Source organism: Stenella coeruleoalba (genome assembly GCF_951394435.1).
Source record: "Stenella coeruleoalba genome assembly, chromosome: 14".
In the NCBI taxonomy this organism is placed as follows: Eukaryota; Metazoa; Chordata; class Mammalia; order Artiodactyla; family Delphinidae; genus Stenella; species Stenella coeruleoalba.
The window spans coordinates 19,511,343-19,532,436 of NC_137160.1; the positions used below are offsets into that span (position 1 = coordinate 19,511,343).

General features: G+C 37.9%; 1 protein-coding gene across 2 annotated transcripts in view; it reads left to right on the top strand.

Annotated features, from left to right (window-relative positions):
• Positions 1 to 9,265: 9,265 nt before the first annotated feature.
• Positions 9,266 to 21,094, top strand: part of CCDC68 (coiled-coil domain containing 68) — a 35,482-nt gene continuing 23,653 nt past the window's right edge. Inside the window, exons 1-6 of one of the 2 annotated variants that reach the window (XM_079942640.1) lie at positions 9,266 to 9,511; positions 10,645 to 10,731; positions 12,262 to 12,402; positions 13,399 to 13,524; positions 15,074 to 15,202; positions 20,761 to 20,843. In XM_079942640.1, coding sequence (XP_079798766.1) covers positions 9,395 to 9,511; positions 10,645 to 10,731; positions 12,262 to 12,402; positions 13,399 to 13,524; positions 15,074 to 15,202; positions 20,761 to 20,843 — 683 coding nt within the window. In that variant the 5' untranslated portion in view covers positions 9,266 to 9,394. The remainder of the gene's footprint in view (positions 9,512 to 10,644; positions 10,732 to 12,261; positions 12,403 to 13,398; positions 13,525 to 15,073; positions 15,203 to 20,760; positions 20,844 to 21,094) is intronic. The other variant, XM_079942641.1, reaches the window with a different exon arrangement.

Genomic DNA, 21,094 nt, shown 5'->3' on the forward strand with positions numbered 1-21,094 from the left:
GGACAACTGGGCTTAGGTGTTGACACTTTCAAATGATGCCCTGTAAGTAAATGTCTACAATAAGTTGTGAACATAAAGATAATTACTTAATATTCTCTGAATGTGTATTATGGTCAGATACGCCATAAGCACTTTTGATGCTGTATCCCATTTAGTTGTCATATAACTCTATGAGGAAGTTAACATTTTCATTTGGATTTTTCAGTTGAGGAAACTAAAGCCTAAGGGAGTTTAAAAACTTTTCCAAGGAGGAGTTTGGGATTAACAGATACACACTACTATATATAAAATAGATAATCAACAAGGACCTACTGTACAGCACAAGGAATGCTACTCAATACTCTGTCAGAACCTGTATGGGAAAAGAATCTGAAAAAGGATAGATCTATATGCATAACTGAATCACTTTGCTGTACATCTGAAACTAACACAACATTGGAAATCAACTATACTCCAATATAAAATAAACATTAAATATAAAAAAAGATGAAAAAAAAGAACAGACATATACCGAAATAGATTAGAAGAGAATCCAGAAATTTACCCCCCAAAAACAGTTGATTTTTGATAAAGATAAAATTTAATTCAATATGTAAAAATTAATAATTTCAATAAATGGTGATAAAGAAATTGAAAAAAAAAACTTTTCCAAGGCTGCTCAGCTAGTGGGGAAGTAAAATAGTCTTGTGGGCAGTACCGAGTCCGAAGCCCTCATCTTTAAGCCATGGAGTCACACTGCCTCTGTTTGTGGAATAAATCTATTGCGACAACATCTGCTTAGGCTCCTGAAGGACGCACCTGGGGGCTCATGGCAGGAGTCACTTGACTGTTACTTAGTCACTTACTTTGGAAAACCCCCGTTACTAAATGAGCTTGGACCCAAGAAACTAGGCTTGGAAGTCCATGCAGAATGCAGCAGGAGACAAAGTGGAAATTTGGAAAGAGCCCAAGCCCTGTGGGTTGGGGTCCATGACCATCATTAACGAGCTGTCTTTGCTTGACCTTGGGGAGCTCATTCTCTCATCTGTAAAATGGGGACAATAACACTTAACCGCCTCAGGTGTTCATGAGGATTATTAAAGGCAGCATACACCAGCCTGCATGAGGTGGGCTGTCATCGGATCCCGGTCCCCTCGCTCTTCCCCAAATGGGAAGGGATTCATGTGATTTGCACCACTCTGCAGTTGAGCTGCTATACTGGTCATTGGGCGAAACCTTCAGCTGTTTTTCAAAGTTTCAAATTATACCAGTGAACTATGAAGATAGATTTTCTCATTACAAAGACACTTGGATTTGGGGGTCAGTCTATCTGGGTTCAGGTGATAAGATTAACTTATGATCTTGAAAAACATGTCACTTTTCTGTGACTTGGTTGCCTTATACCTATGTCTATATTATACATATAGACAGATATAGATATATAGGTAATAATTATAGCACAGTGTGTTGGGATGATTAATTCTGACAATATATGGAAAATAATTTTTGGTAAATGGCACAGTGCTTTGTCAATAGTATATATTTTACATTGTGTTTGTACTAGGATTTCAATCCTTTTTTCCCCCCCAAACTAAATAGCTTTCATTTCATATCTAAGAGCTTGCTATAGCACTGGCTATGATATAAATATATTTGTATATACAAATGAGTAGCATTTAGAAATGAATAAAAATTAATTCTACTTTAAAAATCTTAGATTATTTCTTGCAAACAGCATTGCAGTTACTTGGGCTCCGTGTTAACATGCATGTCTTTTGATATACTGTACATCATTTTCAGGTAAACTGCACAGTCACCTGAGATTTAGCCAGCTGACACTGGATGTCACCATTGTGCCGTGTAATGTCGCTGCAGAACAGGTGTGCTATTCAGCATTCAGTACATGACCAGTCTCTTCAAGTGTCTGGAGATATATTAGCTTTTCTCCTCCATCACATAACCTAATTACCCTTGTAGCACTTTTATTGTAAATTACTCTTTCAGTTTCTAATATCAAAGCTCTCTATCATAGTGGCCAAGAATGATGAGACAATTGTCAATATTGTTAGCTCAGAACTGAGGAGGTGAAAACTCAGAAACTGTGCGAAAACAGGGCTCTCGGTCACTAAGCAGAGTCACTGACTCTGGCTAACCTAAGTAGGAAAGGAATTTACTGGAAGTAAATTCATCTTCCAGAATCGATGGGAAAACTAGGTATGGAAATGGGAGAATCCAGTCCCAGTACCTCAGCAAAGATCAGCCTGTAACAAGAGGGGGATAGACTTCTTCTGGCATTGCCACTGGTCACTAGATACCACGCTGGTGTCCCTGCTGCTGGACACAACGCACTCTCTGTGCCAGACTCCTTCCTGCCCAGAATAATGATGGGATTTTCACTGCCTCCAGCTTATCAAGCCCAAGGGACAATCCTTTGCTGGCCTTTCCAGGAGGGAGCGCTCAGTTGGCTGAGTCTAGGAGTTGTTCCTGTGCTCCAGCCCCAGGGAGTGAAGGAGAAGTAAGGGATCTTTCCTGAAAAGACTCCTGCAGATGGTGACCCTACATACCTGGGAGGGAGATTCAAGCCAGGCGTCCACCACGGTGCTTTTCAATCAGTACCCACAGAAGTGAGTTGAGAATGCTGCCCTGTGGTCAGCTGCCCTGTGGTCAGCTGCCCTTCGCTACTCCTTCCATGGACCTGGACTCAGTTGCATGTGCCCTGTGGCACCTGACAGCATCCCAGACTTTGCTGTCCCTGTCTTTCCTTCAACCCTGAGGGAGCCTTACCAGCCAGGGCTAGACCTATTTTAAGTGGCCAAGGAGAAAACTCCTTAGGTAAATTGAAAGTCTTAACAAGTTCGGTCTATTAAAAGAAAAATTCCTGCCCATTAAAAGAAAAAAAAAAAAAAGGTAGGCCACACTGCCTACCTTGTTCTTAGAATATGACTTCAAGCAAGTTCCAGCCTCAGCTCTTGCTCTGCCCTTTGCCTGGAATCCTCTTCTCCCAGATGGCCACACGGCTTCACCTCCTTCATTCACGTCTTTTGCTTAAATGCCACCTCTTCAGATCGACCTTCTCTCAGCACCCATCCAAAACAGCGCCGCTTTTTATTCTGTTACCCTGCCTCCGCTTTTCTTCATGACACCACCTCTGATTATGTTCCCTATATATTTATTGTTTTGTTTCATGTCTGTTTCCCCCCTGTACTGAAAGTCCCGTGAAAGTGGGGTCTCTGACTCATTTCTATAGCCACAGCTCCTAACACAGCTGTATTCAATAAATGTTTAATACATGAATGAATGAATCAAGGGTTAAGTAAAGGAAGGGAACTCCTTTGTTAAAATCTCTAGACTATAAGTACCACAAACTGAATGGCTTAAACGTAGTACTTTCTTGTCTCAAAGTTCAGGAGGCTGAAAGTTCAAGATCAAGGTGTCGGTAGGGTTGGTTCCTTCTGAAAACTATAAGGAAGAATTTGTTCCAGGCTCTCCTTCACCTTCTGGTGGTTTCCTGGAAATTTCTGGCATTCCTTGGTGTGTAGAATCATCACCTTGATCTCTGCCTTCAACTTTACATGGAGTTTTCCTTGTGTGCAAATTTTCCCTATTTATAAAGACATCAGTCATATTGGATAAGGGTCCCCCATACTCCAGTGTAACCTCATCTTAACTAATTACGTCTGCAACAACCCTGTTTCTATATAAGGTCACATTCTGAGGTACTGGGGGTTAGGGCTTCAACATGTGAATGGAAGGGGGGACAAAATTCAACCCACAACAGGTGCCTTCTTTGTGTTTATTGTATAATGGTTGAGCCATGCTTAGGTCATTAATCAGAAAAGTAGGTTTGGTTACATAATCCTGGGTGCCCAGTGCTGTGCTGGTTTACCACATGGATAATAATTCACAATAATGTGTATGAATTGCTTTGTAAATGGTAAACTATTCATTGGATGTTAGTATAATCAGCTGGGGATGTTGACAAATTATTGACGCATTATCAAGAAAGAATCAATACTATGGATTTGCTAGTCTTAAAATACCCCCAAATGGATTTTCCTTTACAGCCCAGCTCGCTCTGCAGACTGTTTAAAGTATTACCGGACTTTTTTCTACCAGTCAGACTGCTTGTCAGCAGTAATTGTGGATAATGGCTTTATGTTTTATTTACTTATTTGACAAACATGTACTAATCATTTATTATGTGCTAAGCACTATTATAAGTGCTTGACAAATGTTAACTCACAACCACATGTTTATTATTTATATTATTATTATTAATAATAATATTATCTGAATTTTACCGATAAAGAAACTGAGGCACAGAGAAGTTAAGGAATTGCTTAAGGTCACACAGCTACTGAGTGGCAGAGTCAGGCCATGAAACCAGGCAGTCTGCCTCCAGACCTTTTAGCTGTAGAACATTCTTTGTTCACAGAAAGTCTCGTGGAAAAATTCAGTGTGTGACAGAACAAAGCAGAGCTGCTTTGGTTCAAGTCCAGACGGCAAAGCCCTGTCTGGGCAGTGCCTCCCCTTCCCTGGGGAGCCCTGTTTGAAAAGGCCTGATCTAGGAAATAATACCTCTTGGCTTGATGCCACTTGTAAGCTGTCTTCAATCCACTCTAGCATAAAACAAATAAAATTCTTTTCTCACTTTAATTAACTGATTGTGTTTTATTTTGAAAATTTTATCTGCTTAAACTACTTCTGGCAGAAATAAATGTTAAGATAGATTTTCCCCCGGACGGTAACGCCATATGGCAATTTGGACTTTCCTGGCTTAAGTTCCCCTTTGGTTTCTTTATACAAATGAAGGACTGTGATCGTGAAAGTTTCCTGAACCAAAAGAGAAATGGGATTTGATTTCCTATAAATAGAGTTGCATATAAACTTTGCAACCAGATAGGCATGATCTACCCTCTCTGTTACAGACTGCTTATTTTCTGTGGTTATTCATAATATGAAATAATCGGAGCAAGAATTTTAAGAGTTACTGTCCATTGAGTGCCTTCTGCAACCAGGGATTTAAAAAACTCTTCATTTTTTACAACTCTAGGTGTTATCACCCCTATTTTACAGATATGTAAGTCGGGGCTCAGGTTTTATGTAACTTGTTTAAGTTGGCCCAACCAGTGAGGGGAGGAGGGAGGATGTTTTGAGAAATATCATTGGTTAAGGAGCAGAATTTTTTTTTTAATTGAAGTATTGTTAATTTACAATGTTGTGTTAGTTTCAAGTGTACAGAAAAGTGATTCAGTAATACATATAGATATAGATATTCTGTTTCAGATTCTTTTCTGAAAAGAAAAGGTTATTGCAAGATATTGAGTGTAGTTCCTTGCAAGATATAGGTTATTGCAAGATGTTGAGTGTAGTTCCCCCCTGGGCTATACAGTAGGTCCTTGTTGTTTATCTATTTTATATACAGTAGTGTGTATATGTTAATCCCAAACTCCTAATTTATCTCCCCCTACTCTTACCACTATCCCCTAACCATAAGTTTGTTTTCTATGTCTGTGAGTCTATTTCTGTTCCATAAATAGGTTCATTTGTGGAGCAGAATTTTTTGATATTAAGAATAAAAGTCACATAAGAGAATATATTTTAGGATGTATAATGTGAGGCCTGATGCAATTTTCAAATTATGAAAGACTGAGAATGCAGTGGGATCCATTCTAAAGAGTGATTAATTCCTGTGATGAAATGCCCCTTATCATTCGGTAATGTACACAATTATATAACACACTAAAAAGAAAAGAGACGGTGAATCAAACAAATGCGACTATAGATCAAGGGCGATTGGATTGACGAACAAGAAAACAACGCAGACCAAGTCAATTGCTTTGCTTGCCTCTATTTTCCCCCTGCTTTTGCTCCCACCTGCTGCCATACTCTACCTCAGGGGAGGGCAAACTTTTTCTGTAAAGGACCTGTTAGATAGAAAATATTTTAGACGTTGTTTGCCATGTATTTTCTGTGTTGAATCTACTCAACTGAGCCGTTACAGTGCAAAAGCAGCATAAACAATACGTAAGTGCACGGCCATGGTTATTTTAGAGTAAAACTTCATCTGTGAACACTAAATTTGAACTTCATATAATTTTCATGTGTCCTGAAATGTTATTCTTCTTTTGATTTTTTTTTTTTTTGAACCATTAAAAGATGTAAGAACCATTCATAAGCTGTCCTAACAGGCTGGAAGCCAGACTGGGCTCCCCGCCGTGGTTTGATGACCACCACTCCAGCCTGACCACCCCTCTCTCATTTCCAAACACATCATTTCTTGTCTCTGTGGGCATTTCTTTTACTTCCAGCATTTAAATGTTGTTTTGGACTAAGAACTTAATCCCGGAAGAGACTTCAGAGGACCAAGTAACAGAAATAGTTCCGCTCACATCCTGCAAAAAACAGACATGCAGAGCTGCTACGGCCAAATCAAGTTCCCCTGAAACAAATAGAAGCCACGGTGGCTGTCTAAGAGGATTTAACATAAAATGGAAAATTCTTGGCATACTCTGTCAATTTCATTGAAGATTAAAGGATAAATGCAGGACTTTGAGTCATCCCCAGAAGCTATTTAGTTTCAAAGTGATGCTAGCAAATATGAAAATTCTTTGTGTGTTTTAACAGCATAGGTCATTGCTAAATTTTAATTTTTTTCCCACTAGGGAATCTGACCTTAATGTGATAGAAACACTTTTGATCTTGGTGTCCAAAAGACAAAGGTTTGAGTTTCAGCTCTGTTAGTTTTACTGTGATCTTGGGTAAATGAATAGCACCTACTAGATTCTTGGCTTCCTTATCAGTAAAATGAGATTAATAATCCTACCTTACAGGACTTTTATTTTATCTTATTTTTTTAGTCCTTTACTATTTATTATGAAAATTTCAAAGAGAAACAAAATAGTAGAGCACTGTAGGGATCCCATGTGCCCTCACCCAGCTTCTACAATTCCGTGCATTTTATCAAACTTCTTTCATTTTTACCTCACCCCATTTTTTCCTCTCTTTAAATACTAGAGTAAAATACTCTCTTTAACATTTCAAATGTAATATTATCTCACCTGCAAATATTTCAGTATGTATAACCAACAGAGAAGATCTTTCTAAGGAATATCAATTCCACTATCACACCTAAAATTACAATAATTACAAGTAATGCTTTGCAAAATTGCAATAATTCTTTAACATCATCTGTTATCCAGTCAGTGGTAAAATTCCCCTACTTGTTTCAAAAATGTCTTTATATAGCTGGTTTATTTGAATCAGGAGCCAAAGAAAATTCATATATTGCATTTGGTCATATGTTTCTTAAGTCTCATAATTTCTGGCAACTTCTCTTCTCTTCTCCCCATCTTTCTTCCTATAATTAATTTGTGGAAAGAATAATTATTTGCCCTGTAAAATTTTACATAATCTGGATTTGGCTGTTTGCAACCTTCACCTTTGTAGAGTCATTGAACAGTTTCCTCTTTCTCAGATGTTTACCGTCAGTAGATAGAGGGGCTGCATACTTCATAGGTGATGCTTTCTACTTGTGCTTGTACCACATCTAGAGAGCATAGCGTCTGGTTGTCTCTTTTTTAGTTTTCTGTTAAGGTTGATTAGTGGGGTCCCTCGAGTTGATGCATTCTTCATCAAGCTCTCACCTGATGTTTTTAGAGCTGGTTGATGACTGTGGCTTAGATCCATTACTTCACAAAGGGTTGCAAAATGTAGGTTTTCTAATTCTTTCAGTCCTTTTGGGTTTATTAGCAGAAATTCTGTAGCAAAATTTTCCTAATCAACTGTTTGGTTACCAAGAAATACATGGTAAATTCATATCATAAAGGCAAGACCAATGCTTGTTGGTGTCCCCCTCACCCCTTTTTCTGGGCTAATTTTTAGTATAATCGTGGCCCGTCTCCATTGAGTTTGAGGATTGTTGTTGTTGGTGGCGGTTTTTCTCTTGTCAACATAATTTCAGGAATTAAAAAAGTTTTGATATGTTTTAATCCATCACAGTCATTCCTCTTCAGGTTGGTTTTTGTGTCTTATTCAAGTAGTATTTGGTTACTGTTTTGCTTTCTGGTATGACAAGATATCTCAGGCTCACCTTATATACTTCTTGCTCCAGATCTAAATCACTCAAGAAGCCCTGGCTGCATTTTAGTAGAAAATAGTGTACTGAGACCATAGTCTGGGCACTGGGAGTGTTAATTGCTTCTGTTTCTAAATTTTCAGTGGATAGACTTGGAATATACATTTTTAAAGGAAAATAAATCATTATTTTCTACTCATGGTTCCAGTTTGGATTGTAAGGTTTTTACGTAACATTTTTGGTTCTGATTTGGATTTCTTCTTCTCTTATGCTAAAAATCTTGGTTCTTAAGACATTAAGACCATGACTTCTTGACTTTATTCTACATCATGCATTTATGTGAGTGAGTCATGTGAATGTTTGCACACACATATAATAGTTTCAAAATAGCAATACCAATATTTCCACTAAAGTATTATTAGTGAATACGGTTTAAGATTGTTTGGGGATTCTTTTTGTTCTTAGGACATATCACATCTGGGAAAAATAGTCCCTGGTGCATGTTTTAAAGTCACTTCAAGTAATTCATGAGGATATGCCACCAAGTTTGTATGCAGATATATTCATTTGTTTTATTAGTTTTTTATTTTTGAGGATTTTATTTTTTCTTTTTAACTTAGTTTTATTTTATAATTAGGTAAAATAATTACATTTTTCAGTGTCAAAACTGTAAATTACAGATTTTCCCCTTCTATCCTACTCTCTCTTCTTAGAGAAATTATATGTATCCTTTTCTGCACCATGCTTTTTCACTGAATAAATATATCCTAGAGAAAACTCTATAGAAGTAGGTAGTTCATTCAGTCAGTCCTCTTTTTGTGGGCATTTGGGCTTTTCCAAATCTTTTACTATTACAAATAGTTCTTGAGTAAATGGCCTTTACAGGCTACTGAGAGTTAAATGAAATGCAGTTCATTAGAGGTCTCTGTAAAGTATAAAGTGATATACATACATGTATATAAGTTTTATATATATATATATGATTTTGTTATATTATTAGCCCCACAGACATTTATTAAGCACTTATGAATATGAATAAGGCATAGTCTCTACTCTTGAGGTTTTATAGTCTAATTGATACTGAATGAAAAGAAAATTTTCCCATTTTTCATTCTCAGTTTAATTTTTAAGTTTCTAATCAATGACTGTTTCAACTGGTGTCATTTTAATATTAAGTTAATTCCTGAATTTTGGATATATACAGATTTCCATAATTTATAATATTTTTTACTATATTTGATTACAGTGCTAATACAGAACTCCTTTCAGTTTACAAACCACATAATTATAACATCAAGGAGGTTAGTTTTGTCCAACTGATTTGGGCTGGGCTTCACAATGACAGCAGTAACAGTGACCACGACAGTTCCCCTGAAGGGGAAGATAGAAGATAATTCTGCCTCGTATGAGTCCACATCAGCTCACATTATTGAAGAAACCGAATATGTGAAAAAGGTATGTGGGCACTGGAAATCATGTTACCATGGTATGATTTTTTACAATAAAGTCTGATATGAATTAGTGGGCTTTGTTTCTCCGTCTCTAGAACATGTGAGGAAGAACAAACCTAGCTTGGCAAAGGACAACCTTGATAGCTGAAATTTAAACACATGCGTTGTCATTTCTCTTGAGGGTATGAACCTCTGTTCCTACACTTGGACTAAAACTGAATAAAGGGCCAGGAGGGTTCAGAACACCTATCAGCACTTAATTTGTCCCACACTATTCACCACTGCGTCCTACTGTTTTACATCATTTCTCAGTTCTTTCATAAGTATTGATACTTTGTTGCCAAGTAGATATTTATGATGCCTGCTGAGTTTCTGTCTCTCCTTACCTTGTTCCTTCTCAAGCAGTTCAGAGCCACTATCGCCAATGACTTGTACATGTTGGCATGTTACTTCATTAAAAATGTGAAATCTTATGAGAATCCAATGATAATGTCTGACAAAGGTATATATTCTCATGAACTACTTTTTAGAACAGATGGAAAAATTTGGACATAGCTAGTTTGTGACTTAGAGCGATTAATTTATCTTTGAGTGTCTTGCAATTCCATAGGTCACCAAGACACGGGGCTTGTATTTCATGCATAAATTTCTATGATCTCCTCTGAGTAATTATTCTCTAGTAATTATTAAATAGTAGTTATTCTCTAGTAATTACTAGAGAGTAATTATTTTGCAGTAATTATTGGATAGTAATTATTTTATAGTGATTACCAAATAGTAATTGTTTTATAGTAATTACCAAATAGCAAATTAGTACTAAATTACTATATAGAAAAAAACAGAACTAACTAGTATTAAATACTAATTACTAAATTGTAATTATTTTGTGGTATAATATTCATTTGCGTTATATTTTAGGTTTGCCTAAGAAACAGTTGTAAAGACCAAATGCTCATTTTCTGCAATCTAAACAATATTAGCCTAAATGCAAGTTAGGTCAATGGCAGTCATTTAAATCTGAGATTGACACAGATGTAATACTTCCTAGATAAATTTGGCACCCTGTAACTGGTATAGAAAAAAAAAAAGTATTTGGTGTTAAATGCCTTTGAAAAAAATATTTTTCTTTTCTTTTAGATTCGAACTACTCTGGAAAAGATCCGAAATCAAATATTTAAAGATGAAGTAAGACATAATAATACAAATCACAAACAAGATGCAAGGGTAATGAATTCATCAAAATGTACCACTTTTATTCCTTCAGTAAATGAACGTAAAGCCATATAGACTTCCTTTAAATAACTTTCTGATATTATTAAATTATTCTTTGAATGATGAGTATTAAGTATTTTGTTGGTATCTAAAGATGTTAATGGGCATATGTATATTTAACTACAGATGTCATTAGTAGGATCAGATTGGAATGGCCAGGTCTTACTTGAATATTTTAAACTTGGCTTACTTATCTAAATTGTATGGGAAGATATTGGCTCAGCCGGGATACATACAGGTTCACCTGGGCCACACCAATGGACATCTAGTTGAAGCCATTACGCTGCGTGATCAGTCAATAAGCTTAAATGCACCCCCTCCCCTGTGACCAGCCTTTTATTCTTAAGGTCAAATGATGTGCACTTAGCCTTGTCTGGATTCTGCCAGCTTAGACCTCACCTGAGCCACATGCACCTCATCAATGTCAGTGTTATCCACTCTGCAGGATGGCCACAGAGAACACTAGAACATAGCGTAAGATGTATAAACAGAGTCTTCTTTATCATCCTCAGCTCCTAAACTGACACAACTCACTCCAATTATTTTCTTAAGTGCTCTGAAACTGAAAAAAAGATTAAAGTTTGTGAATGATAGGAAAGATCAAACATTCAGTTCTGACTATGTTGAGTTGCCTATCAGAGTGGAGGTTTCTGATGGAAGTTGGATATCTGATTCTAGAGTTGAGGGTAGAAGTCTGGTATAGAAGGTCCAGGCTATGGAGATTTTGGGAGTAAGGATGGTATTTAAAGTTCTGAAACTGGAGGAGATCACCGAACATATCAGTGTGGATAGAAAGGAGAGAAAAGCTAAGCATCTAGTCCTGAATTTATGATATTTAGATGTTGGGAAGAAGAAGAATCCATCACAGGAGGCTGAGAAGTGAGGCTAGTGAATTAGGGGGATAAACAGGAGAGAATGGAGCTACTGAAGACAAGGAAAACAATGGGTTTTAGAAAGTGAAGAGGGACCGCTGTGTCAAATGGCGTCCGTGGGTTAAGTAAATTGAGGGCTAGTTATCGACCGTTGGCTATAAAAATGGGGAGGTTGTTGGACACCTTAATAGGAATAGCTTCCTGGGAATGCAGATGAATTGTGTTGCCAGTATGTCTGCCTCGGCCATCTCAAACCACAGAAGGTCAGCAGACAAGTTAGATTAAAAAAAACAAACAACTGGCTTTGTGGATATCATTTATCTTCTTAAAAGGTCTTAATAGTATATTTTAAACTGTAGGGAATATAAAAGGCATGAAAGATGTACTTCCACCTTCCTTTTAATATAAGAATCTATTCAAATTTGAGCAAATATAGAGGCCAGCTGCGTTTCATCTGGAACTTCCCATTGATATTTGAGATTCAAAAGATTTATTTGTGTTGATCTGAATCTTCCTTGAAATATGTAATACTGAGTGATAATTATTGTTATCAGAGTTAGTAGAGAAAAGGAAAAGTCAGGTGAATGACTTTCTTGTTTGTTCTTTTCAGCACTGTCGACACGTTCAAAATGGCCTTGACTCTGAAATGGACCCCTCTTGTTGCAGTTTGGATCTGCTCATGGAAAGGATAAAAGGAAAAGACCTACAGCTCTTAGAAATGAACAAAGAGAATGAAGTGTTGAAAATCAAGGTATGAGCAGTAGGAGAAATTTCTGATTTTGTACTTTGTGCCGGTAGGATAGATTTGTGGATCTGTGAAATTAGATAGACATCCGCACACATCCATAAATCCACACATGTGCTCACATACTTAGAGAAGCACTTTTACAGTTGATCAATTAAATCTCACTGTTTTATTCTGAAGGCGATTTTTATTATTAAAATAATTTTACAAAAGTTCAACGGGCATAGTTTCAGTTGTACAAGATGAATAAGTTCTAGAGATTCACTGTACAGTATTGTGCCTATATTTAGTACTGTACTGTACACTTAAAAATCTGTTAATGGGGCAGGTCTCATGTTAAGTGTTTTTACTACAGTAAAATTTAAAAGTCTTTATATATGTAATAATTAGGTATTAAAAATGGCGTATTAGTTAGAGCACTCAGTCAAATGTCTCATTGTTTTATTTAGCTAATCTATTGTTGGGTGCCTTATAGTTTCCTTTTTTGGCTTATTTTATATACAGTCCTACAGTGATTTAGTAGGTAGATCTTTGCAGCCATCCTTGATTATTTCTTTAGGTTAAATCTTTGAAAGATTCGTGACACGTTGTCGATATTGCCCCTAACACTTCAATCTTGTCCTCCTTCTATTTCAGGAAATATGCCTTTTAGTACTGTTGTGGCCAATGATACGAAAACGCTTGCAAATACGTGTATACGCTGATGCGGCACTGGGGAACACTTTGCAGGGGTGTGGTCTATATATGCAGGGCACTGATGTTCATAGAGCTCGCTTTGGCCTGGCCAGTGCAAATCACCTGCATGACAGCCCCAATAAATAGGGGGTCCTCATTTTGTTTTCTTCTTACCAGATAACAGCATCTTTCCTCTTACCCATTGTCTATGAAGGTGCAAATGGTACGGTTACAGCCTCTGTGTTTCTGGTTGCCCATCAAACAGTTCTGTCTTTAACCCTTTTTATTGTAAAAGTCAAAACATGCACAGTGACCTTTTGTTTCTAGCTCGAAGCCTCCAGAGAAGCAGGAGCAGTGGCTCTGAGAAATGTGGCCCAGAGATTATTTGAAAACTATCAAACACAGTCTAAAGAAGTTAGAAAGAAGCATGAGGACAGTAGACACTTACTCCAGGTACCGAGCTAGCAGCTTGCATACTGGTGGACTAAGCTCCAAGCTGTTCAAGTCTCTCTTCTGGGGAGGAGTTAGATGTGTAACAAGCAATGGCCACGTGACTTGGCAAGACCTTGGAAGGGCAGGCTGCCCGTCTTCTGCCCTGATCTCCCCCCACCCCTGTTTAGCCTGGTACCCGGATATTATGCCTCCCTTGCCCAGAGCCCTGCCACCCAGCCTAGAAATCAGGGCTGGCCTCATGACACTGGCCAGTGGCTTCTCTTCTGGTTCTGCCTTTGACTAACTAGGTGACCCAGTTTGAATCACTCTGTCTCTCTGACTTGATTCTAAAATGAAAAAGTTGGGCTACATAAATGGTTTCAAAATTTTTTTGGTCCTGGAATACATTCTTCAGAGTAAACGAACAAAAACATGTATGTGTATGTACATATATATATATCATATAAAATTATATATTTTATATTTAATATATAAATTAAAATATAAAATTATACAAATATATATGTGTGTGTATATGGGTGTCTCTATATCATAGACACACACCTACACTTTGTTTGTTTTTGAATCTGAAATATGTGTCCTAGGGCCAGTAAAACTTTATCTGGAGAATGTATTCTAGGACTGGAAGAGGGAAACGTGTGTATGTGTGTGTTTGCCAAAACTCAAAACAGGGAAGCTCATTCAGGCACGGGTAGGGCACCTGGGTCTCTGCCAGCTCAGGCCCTAGGAGGGTCCCCAGGGAAGCACAGTAGGAATCCACTGCATAGGCGACACGCCCTCAAGCTTCAGGTTGGGGTGATGATGGTCACAAATGCCTAGGCACGCAGGCTGCAGGTAAAGTACCTATGTGAAAGAGTGAGCAGGTGTGTGTGGACGGGAGTGCCCATGTCCCAGCAAAGGGAGTGTCTGGGCAGGAATGCCCACCTGGTATATTCAAGGGAAGTCAGACACTTTTTTTTTCTAACCGTAAAATCTTGAGTTCTATTAAACACACAAGCAGATGTGGGTGCGTATGTCAATTACAAGTCAAGTTGAAACAATCCCAAGTGTGGCCTATGGGCTGCCCGCTGAAGACTTCTCTCCTATGTCTTTTAGTATAACTCCTGCTATACGCCTAGGAGATAACCCCCTGACACAGCGGGGATAATTATTCTGCTTTTCTGACACTTTCTGGTTAAAAAGAAAACACTTTTTACTTGAACGTATAAGATTTTATTTTTGTTCTAGATAAGTTTTGTTGAGAAAAAGTCAAAAGTTTTGCTTTTCTTAAATTTTTCTCTCTCTTTCTTATACCAGTTCACAGAGTATGCTTTATGGTAGCAAATGTCAACATTCTAGAAATAATATTTATATGTTATTAATTCTCCATTGATTTAGTGTTGCTGTAGTCCATCAGGTTTATTTTGAAGAAAGACTGAATTCAAGGAAGTAATTCTAAACAAGTGTGAATTATTACATTTTTTTGGCGACTCAGAAAATTTTAGAGAGAGATAATATCTGTATAGGTTTAATGAAAACGATAGTCTGATAACTGTTTTTCTGACAAAAGGTTAACACACTTGAAAAAGAACAGAAATTGAAGCAACATGTTGAAAATCTGAATCAAATTGCTGAAAAGCTTGAAGAAAGACATAATCAAATCACAGAACTGGAGAATCTGGTACAGAGAATGGAACAGGTAGGCCTCTGGAGAATTAAAGGGATTTCTTCCTGACAGTGTTAGGGTGAGAATTAAAGAAGATAATATGAAAATAAATAACATTAAGTGAAAGTGTTCTTTGCAACTCCTAAGAGCTTAGGATGTACTCAATAATGTTCATTTCTTCCCTTACACGTTTAATATGATGTGTATTGTAGTTACTGATTTACCTCTTTACAAATACTGCACTCGAATCATTATCTGTCCCTTTTTCTTTTCTCGTAAATGTATGGCTTAGAAAGGGGAAATGTGAGGCTATGAAGAGAAATAATGGAAAAAATCACAAAGTCTACCTACTGCTAGTAATAATATAGCGAATCCCTGTAATTACAGCATTTTTATGTATTGGAGTCAGCGAAGTGTTTATTTTTGGTCACCCAAGTCCCCTTTAGATTTATAAAAACCTATGACTGCCCTAGGACAGGTATAGTTCACGATTAAGAAAAGACATTCTTGGGACTTCCCCGGCAGTCCAGTGGTTAAGACTCCACGTTCCCAGTGCAGCGGGCACGGCGCACGGCTTGGCCCAATTTAGGGAAGAGTAATAATAGAACAAAAGTTATTAAAAGTTTCATGCAGTGTTCCTTTAAGTAGCTGCCCCTCCAAATACACACAAAAGGTTAGCACATAAATTTCGTTTTGCATGCCTTAGAATTTAGATAAACCAAGCAATAGTTTTTAATAGTAAAACAAACCAATAGAAAACTGGCATCTTTGAGTTGGAGTAGATAAGAATACAGACTTTAACTTCTAGTAAATATTGCCCAGTACATTTTTATATTTATTACATGAATTCCCTGATTTTCCTCCACTCTGCTCAGTCTTACTGTTTTTTAGGAGTCTCCTTGAATTGAGGCTATTTCAGAAACATCACTTCAAAAGCATCACATTTCAACATTCAGGATATTTGCCTGAGAAACCTTGAGTAATTTTTTACATATTTCCCAAGAATTTAATTTATAACACTGTGAGTTTGGCTCAATTGGTGATCTTAATGAAGGTCCTATGAAGAAATCATGAAAATTAAATAAGCCCAACCTTAACTGAATCTAATAATAATAATATACAGCTACATCTGTGTTGTATGGTGGGTGATGCTGAGTGTTTTACTTTAGCCAAAATCACAGGGCTAGAATGTCCTCAAGTAGCTGGTTTGCCCTCGTGTAACAGTTTATAATTATGATGTTTTGGACAAACTAACATTTGGATGAATACTTTACAATGTTAGAATATTTATCCTGTAATAAATAGTTTAGCAAACTAAGACAGCACAAGGAACGTTTGCATTTCGGAAAGGAAGACAATTCTGGAATGCAAATAGGGTTGTTTAATCAAAGTACTTGATTAACCAGCTTGACATTTAAATGTAGATTTGCCATCACCTCAAACCTGGTAACACTGGGTCATGTTTACTGGTCAGCTGTCAGTCCCTGAAAGTTAACAAAAAAAATAGTGTAATGTAATTTCTATCTTCTAGAAACCCCAGGAAATCTGTACTGGATGTGAATTCATCTCAGAATTCCGGGGTGTAGTCACTGGGCTATTTATTCAACAAATATTTGAGCTCCTACCGCCTACCAGGCAGAGCTCCAAGCTAGATATCTATTTGTGAATGAACCAGATACAGTCTCTTTGTGGAGATTGCAATGTAATATATCTGGGTTGTGTGAGACTCAAGGAACTGCCCAGATCTCCTTTCATTCATTCTCCCAGGGGTCCTTAGGGAAGCTGACATCCAACTGAAGGTAGGGATGGACCCCAGAATAAGGTTAAGTGGCTTAGAGACTGGCAGATATTTTTGAGAAATGATGGCCTAGCATTTGTCTTAATATTGACCCATAATGGAGAGCTGTCTCTAGGAGCTCTGTGACATAGTAAGTGGACAGAATGCCCATCGTTCAGCAAGGCCATGCAGGAACCTTCCAGAACATTCTAGTTCAGTGACTTCCTAGAGTGGCGTCTTTTGGAATCTCTGGGAGGTGGAGGTAGGTGGGGATACAGTGGAAGGAAAATGTGCAGGAGTTTTATCTTTATTTTTTAAACATATTTAGTTTAAAGATACATTACATTTGTAAAATGATCACGCAAATAAATAAAACTATAAGAAGCAAAGCTTGGTAACATCTTGGTCTAAGGAGATACTGAGGATAAAAGCTGTGATGAAGGGTTTCTCAGGAGGGAAGTGTGTATCGGAATGAGAGGAGGGGGTACTGAGACCTTTGTATTAATAAGAAAAGGCCATGAGTTCAAAAAGGAAATGAAAATTAAAAATAAACATCCACAACAAAGGTTGATAAATACTGCCCTGGTGGTGGGCACCCCCTGGAGAAGGATTCATTTTCTACTCGCTTGCACGAGCCACTGCTCCAGTAAATAGCCATTAGTGGTATGAGGTCTGGTAATGAACGCATTACTTAAAACCTTCACCATCTGTCCCACTTTAATCAGGAATGCAGTGAGAATGAATTCCATAAACACAGCGATAAGCCAGCAAAACCGCCCAGTAAGAGCATTTTAATACGGCATATGTCCCTTTGGCTGGCAGTGCACTTCTGTTGCATCATATTTGCTTTCCAGTGTCATTGATTTAGCTCTATTAGCATTTTAGAGCTCAAAGGCTCTTTTGAGACCACCTAATTCCTCCTCATCATTTTATAAACGAGGACAGTGCGAATGAGGGACTATTCCACCATCCTCCACTTAGCAGTTCACAATCCTTTCCATTATGCCCACATCTTCTCTGATGTGGGATAAAAGGGATGCCATTGGTTCCTAAATCATTTAGATGTTAACATATGGCAGTGATTTAAGTTGGTGTCCACTCCACCTTGATCCATAAGGTGCGGGAACTCTTACGCTCTTCAGAGGTGTGGTTTTGGCAAGAGTGGATTGCCCCCTGGGTGGTGCTGTGAACGCCTTTCCCTTCCCAGAAGACACTGTCCCTGAGAAGTGCTAGCTGATGTAGTGTGATTTTCCGTGTTGTCAGAGAGGCAGCATTAAGAGTCCAAGCTACAAGGACCTACTGTATAGCACAGGGAACTCTACTCCATATTCTGTAATAACCTATATAGGAAAGAACATGAAAAAGAACGGATATACATGTATGTATAAATGAACCACTTTGCTGTACACCTGAAACTAACACAACATTGTAAATCAACTATACTCCAATATAAAATAAAAATTAAATTAAAAAAAGAGTCCAAGCTAAATACCGGAGGCTTGACCAAGGCAGAACATTTATTTGTCCAGCTGTCTGGTCTCCTTGAACCCTGGTGATAAAGATTCATGAATTGAGAGTAAGTCCGTTAGAAAGAATGTTTGTTAAACACCATTTTTCCTCCTATAAATTCAAAATATATTATCAGTGATGTGTTTCTTTGATGACCCAAGTGTCATAATAAGCTTGCAAAGAGTATCTTGATCCCTCAGATCAACTAAGGCTACACCAGAACAGTATCTAATATATGGACAAGAATGCTACAGGAAATTTTTGAAAAAGTATAAATTTTAAAAATAACGGAGCACATAAGATATGAAGTATTTGGCACCTTCAAATTATTATATATTGAGGTCCTAATATGTTTCAGAGAAGCATGTAGACCTTTCACATACATCTCCAATCATCCCAACATTTCAATATAGATAGTATTATCCCCATCTTAGGGATGTTCAAAAAGTCAAAAACATGACTCAAACAAATATAGAATGAATACATGTCAGATGTTTTAGTCAACTCATTAATTAATGAGGGAACCAGTAAGGTTGTAAAGCTGGTTTAAATAAAATATTTTTTGAAATTGGCTATTTGCATGCATTTTGAGAAAAGGAATGTAGAATAGGATTACTAGGTTAGATACAAAGGTAGTTAATATTCTTTAAGGCAATAAACCATAACCTTTGGGATTACCTTTTCTACCAGGCAGAAACCCACAAATTAACATGCAACTTCACAAAGTCAGGGCTCTAATCAAATAATAAAGTCACACGCAAAGAAATTCTCCAAGAGAATTAAAAAAATCCTTGTGTCAGGTTATTAAACAATGACCCAATATGACATTAAAATTATATATTTTGATTTACAAGTTTTGGTTAATTTTTCTTAACAGTGATAAGGTCTAGAAGGGTTAAAACCTTGGCAAAACTTAACACAGTCACCAAGTTTCAGAACCAGTTCTGTCCATGTCCAAAGACATTCTGAGATTTTTGCTCTAATGGCACTGTCTTGTCTTTTACCCATATAAATACTACAGAAGGAATGATTTTAAACAGCATTGTAAATACTGTCAAAACATCTATTTCCATCAGATATAAAAAAGAACACAATCCTCCCAGCTTGGTTTTTCATGGACTCATCTATTTTCCTGTTGGATATAGAGAGTTTGGTTTAATGGTGACAATCAGAGACCTCTTTAGGGATTCTTTCACAATGTCAACATTTCTGTTATATCCTAATTAGGAAGTGACTTTATCACTTATGACTTTGATCTTTCACTAAATATACATTTACTACTTTTCTACCTCGGACAGATGCCATGTAAGCAGGTAGGTATCAAGACAAGTGCAATAATATCCTTGGATACCAACAACTCAAGATTACCGGAGGAGAAGCAGGTGGAATGATGGGAGAGCCAGTGTCTAGAGAGAGATGGGCAGGCAGTTAGCATTTAGGGCGGGATGGAGAGACAGAAGAGAAGTTTGACTGAGCAATGGACTGGGGGAGGGGCCAAAGCAAAGCTCTCCAGAAAAACGTGGTTAGTGAAGACAACTAGTCTTGATCTGTCCTTGAGCGGCTTACGTTACCGAGTCCAAAACCGCTCTGCTCGCCGCACGACAGGCTAATAAATCGGAAACGAGGTGTTGAGGCAAGGAACACGACTTTATTTGGAAAGCCGGCAGACGGAGAAGACAGCGGACTAAAGTCTCAAAATAACCATCTTATCGGGGTTTGGATGCCAGTTTCTTTTATAGCACAGAGGGGGAGATGAGGAAGTAAAGTAAAAAGGCGTAAGTTTTGCAAATATCACCTGGAATGGCCAGCCTCGGGGAGCGGATGTGTTAATTTCTTCTTTTTTGCAGCCATCCATGGCTGGAACAGGGTCTGGATGTTTCCCTGATCAAAGGCAGTTTGGTTTAACATTCAGACAGAGGGGCAGGGTTCCCCGAGGCAGGCCGTTATGTATAGACAGTATCCTTTTAGTGAACAAAAGCAGTGGAAAGCAAAGGTTAAAGTAAAAGAAACAGATTCAACATGTAGTCAGACCTGGCTCTTCCCTGTTACACTTGTAAACCATGCTGGAGAATGCCTGCCCCGGACTTCACTGGGGTGGGTTGTAACAGCTCCGTATGAAATGAGCTCTTTAGCTCAAAACATATTTCTAGTATTACAAGAAGCATCTTTTGCGAACAGTTTGCAAGAATTCCTTGCTGAATACACACGCACATAGAGAGAAAGAGAACGAGAGAGAGAAAGACAGAGAGAGAGAGAGAAATAAAGGAAAAGAAATGAGCAAAAATTGTATTTTATTTTCTCCTAGGAAAAGAGGACACTGCTAGAAAAAAAACTGTCTTTGGAAAACAAGCTGCTGCATCTCAAATCCAACGCTACATATGCTAAAAGGTTTGCAGATCTCCTACGTAAAAGCAGTCCCTGATATCTTTCCTCTCTTCAGGTCCACTGACCAGTGGATAGAAGGCAGCTATCCCCCAAGGGAAAGGAAGCCTGAACGTGCAGGAGGAAGGGAGATTTCTTAGCATTAACAGCCGTGTGCCTCTCCCTCCCTACCCACTGGGGAATCTGGATGGGGCAGAGGTCACTGGGGGTACGGGGAAACTGGTGTGTGTATATGTGTGTGGTGGCTCGTTAATCCT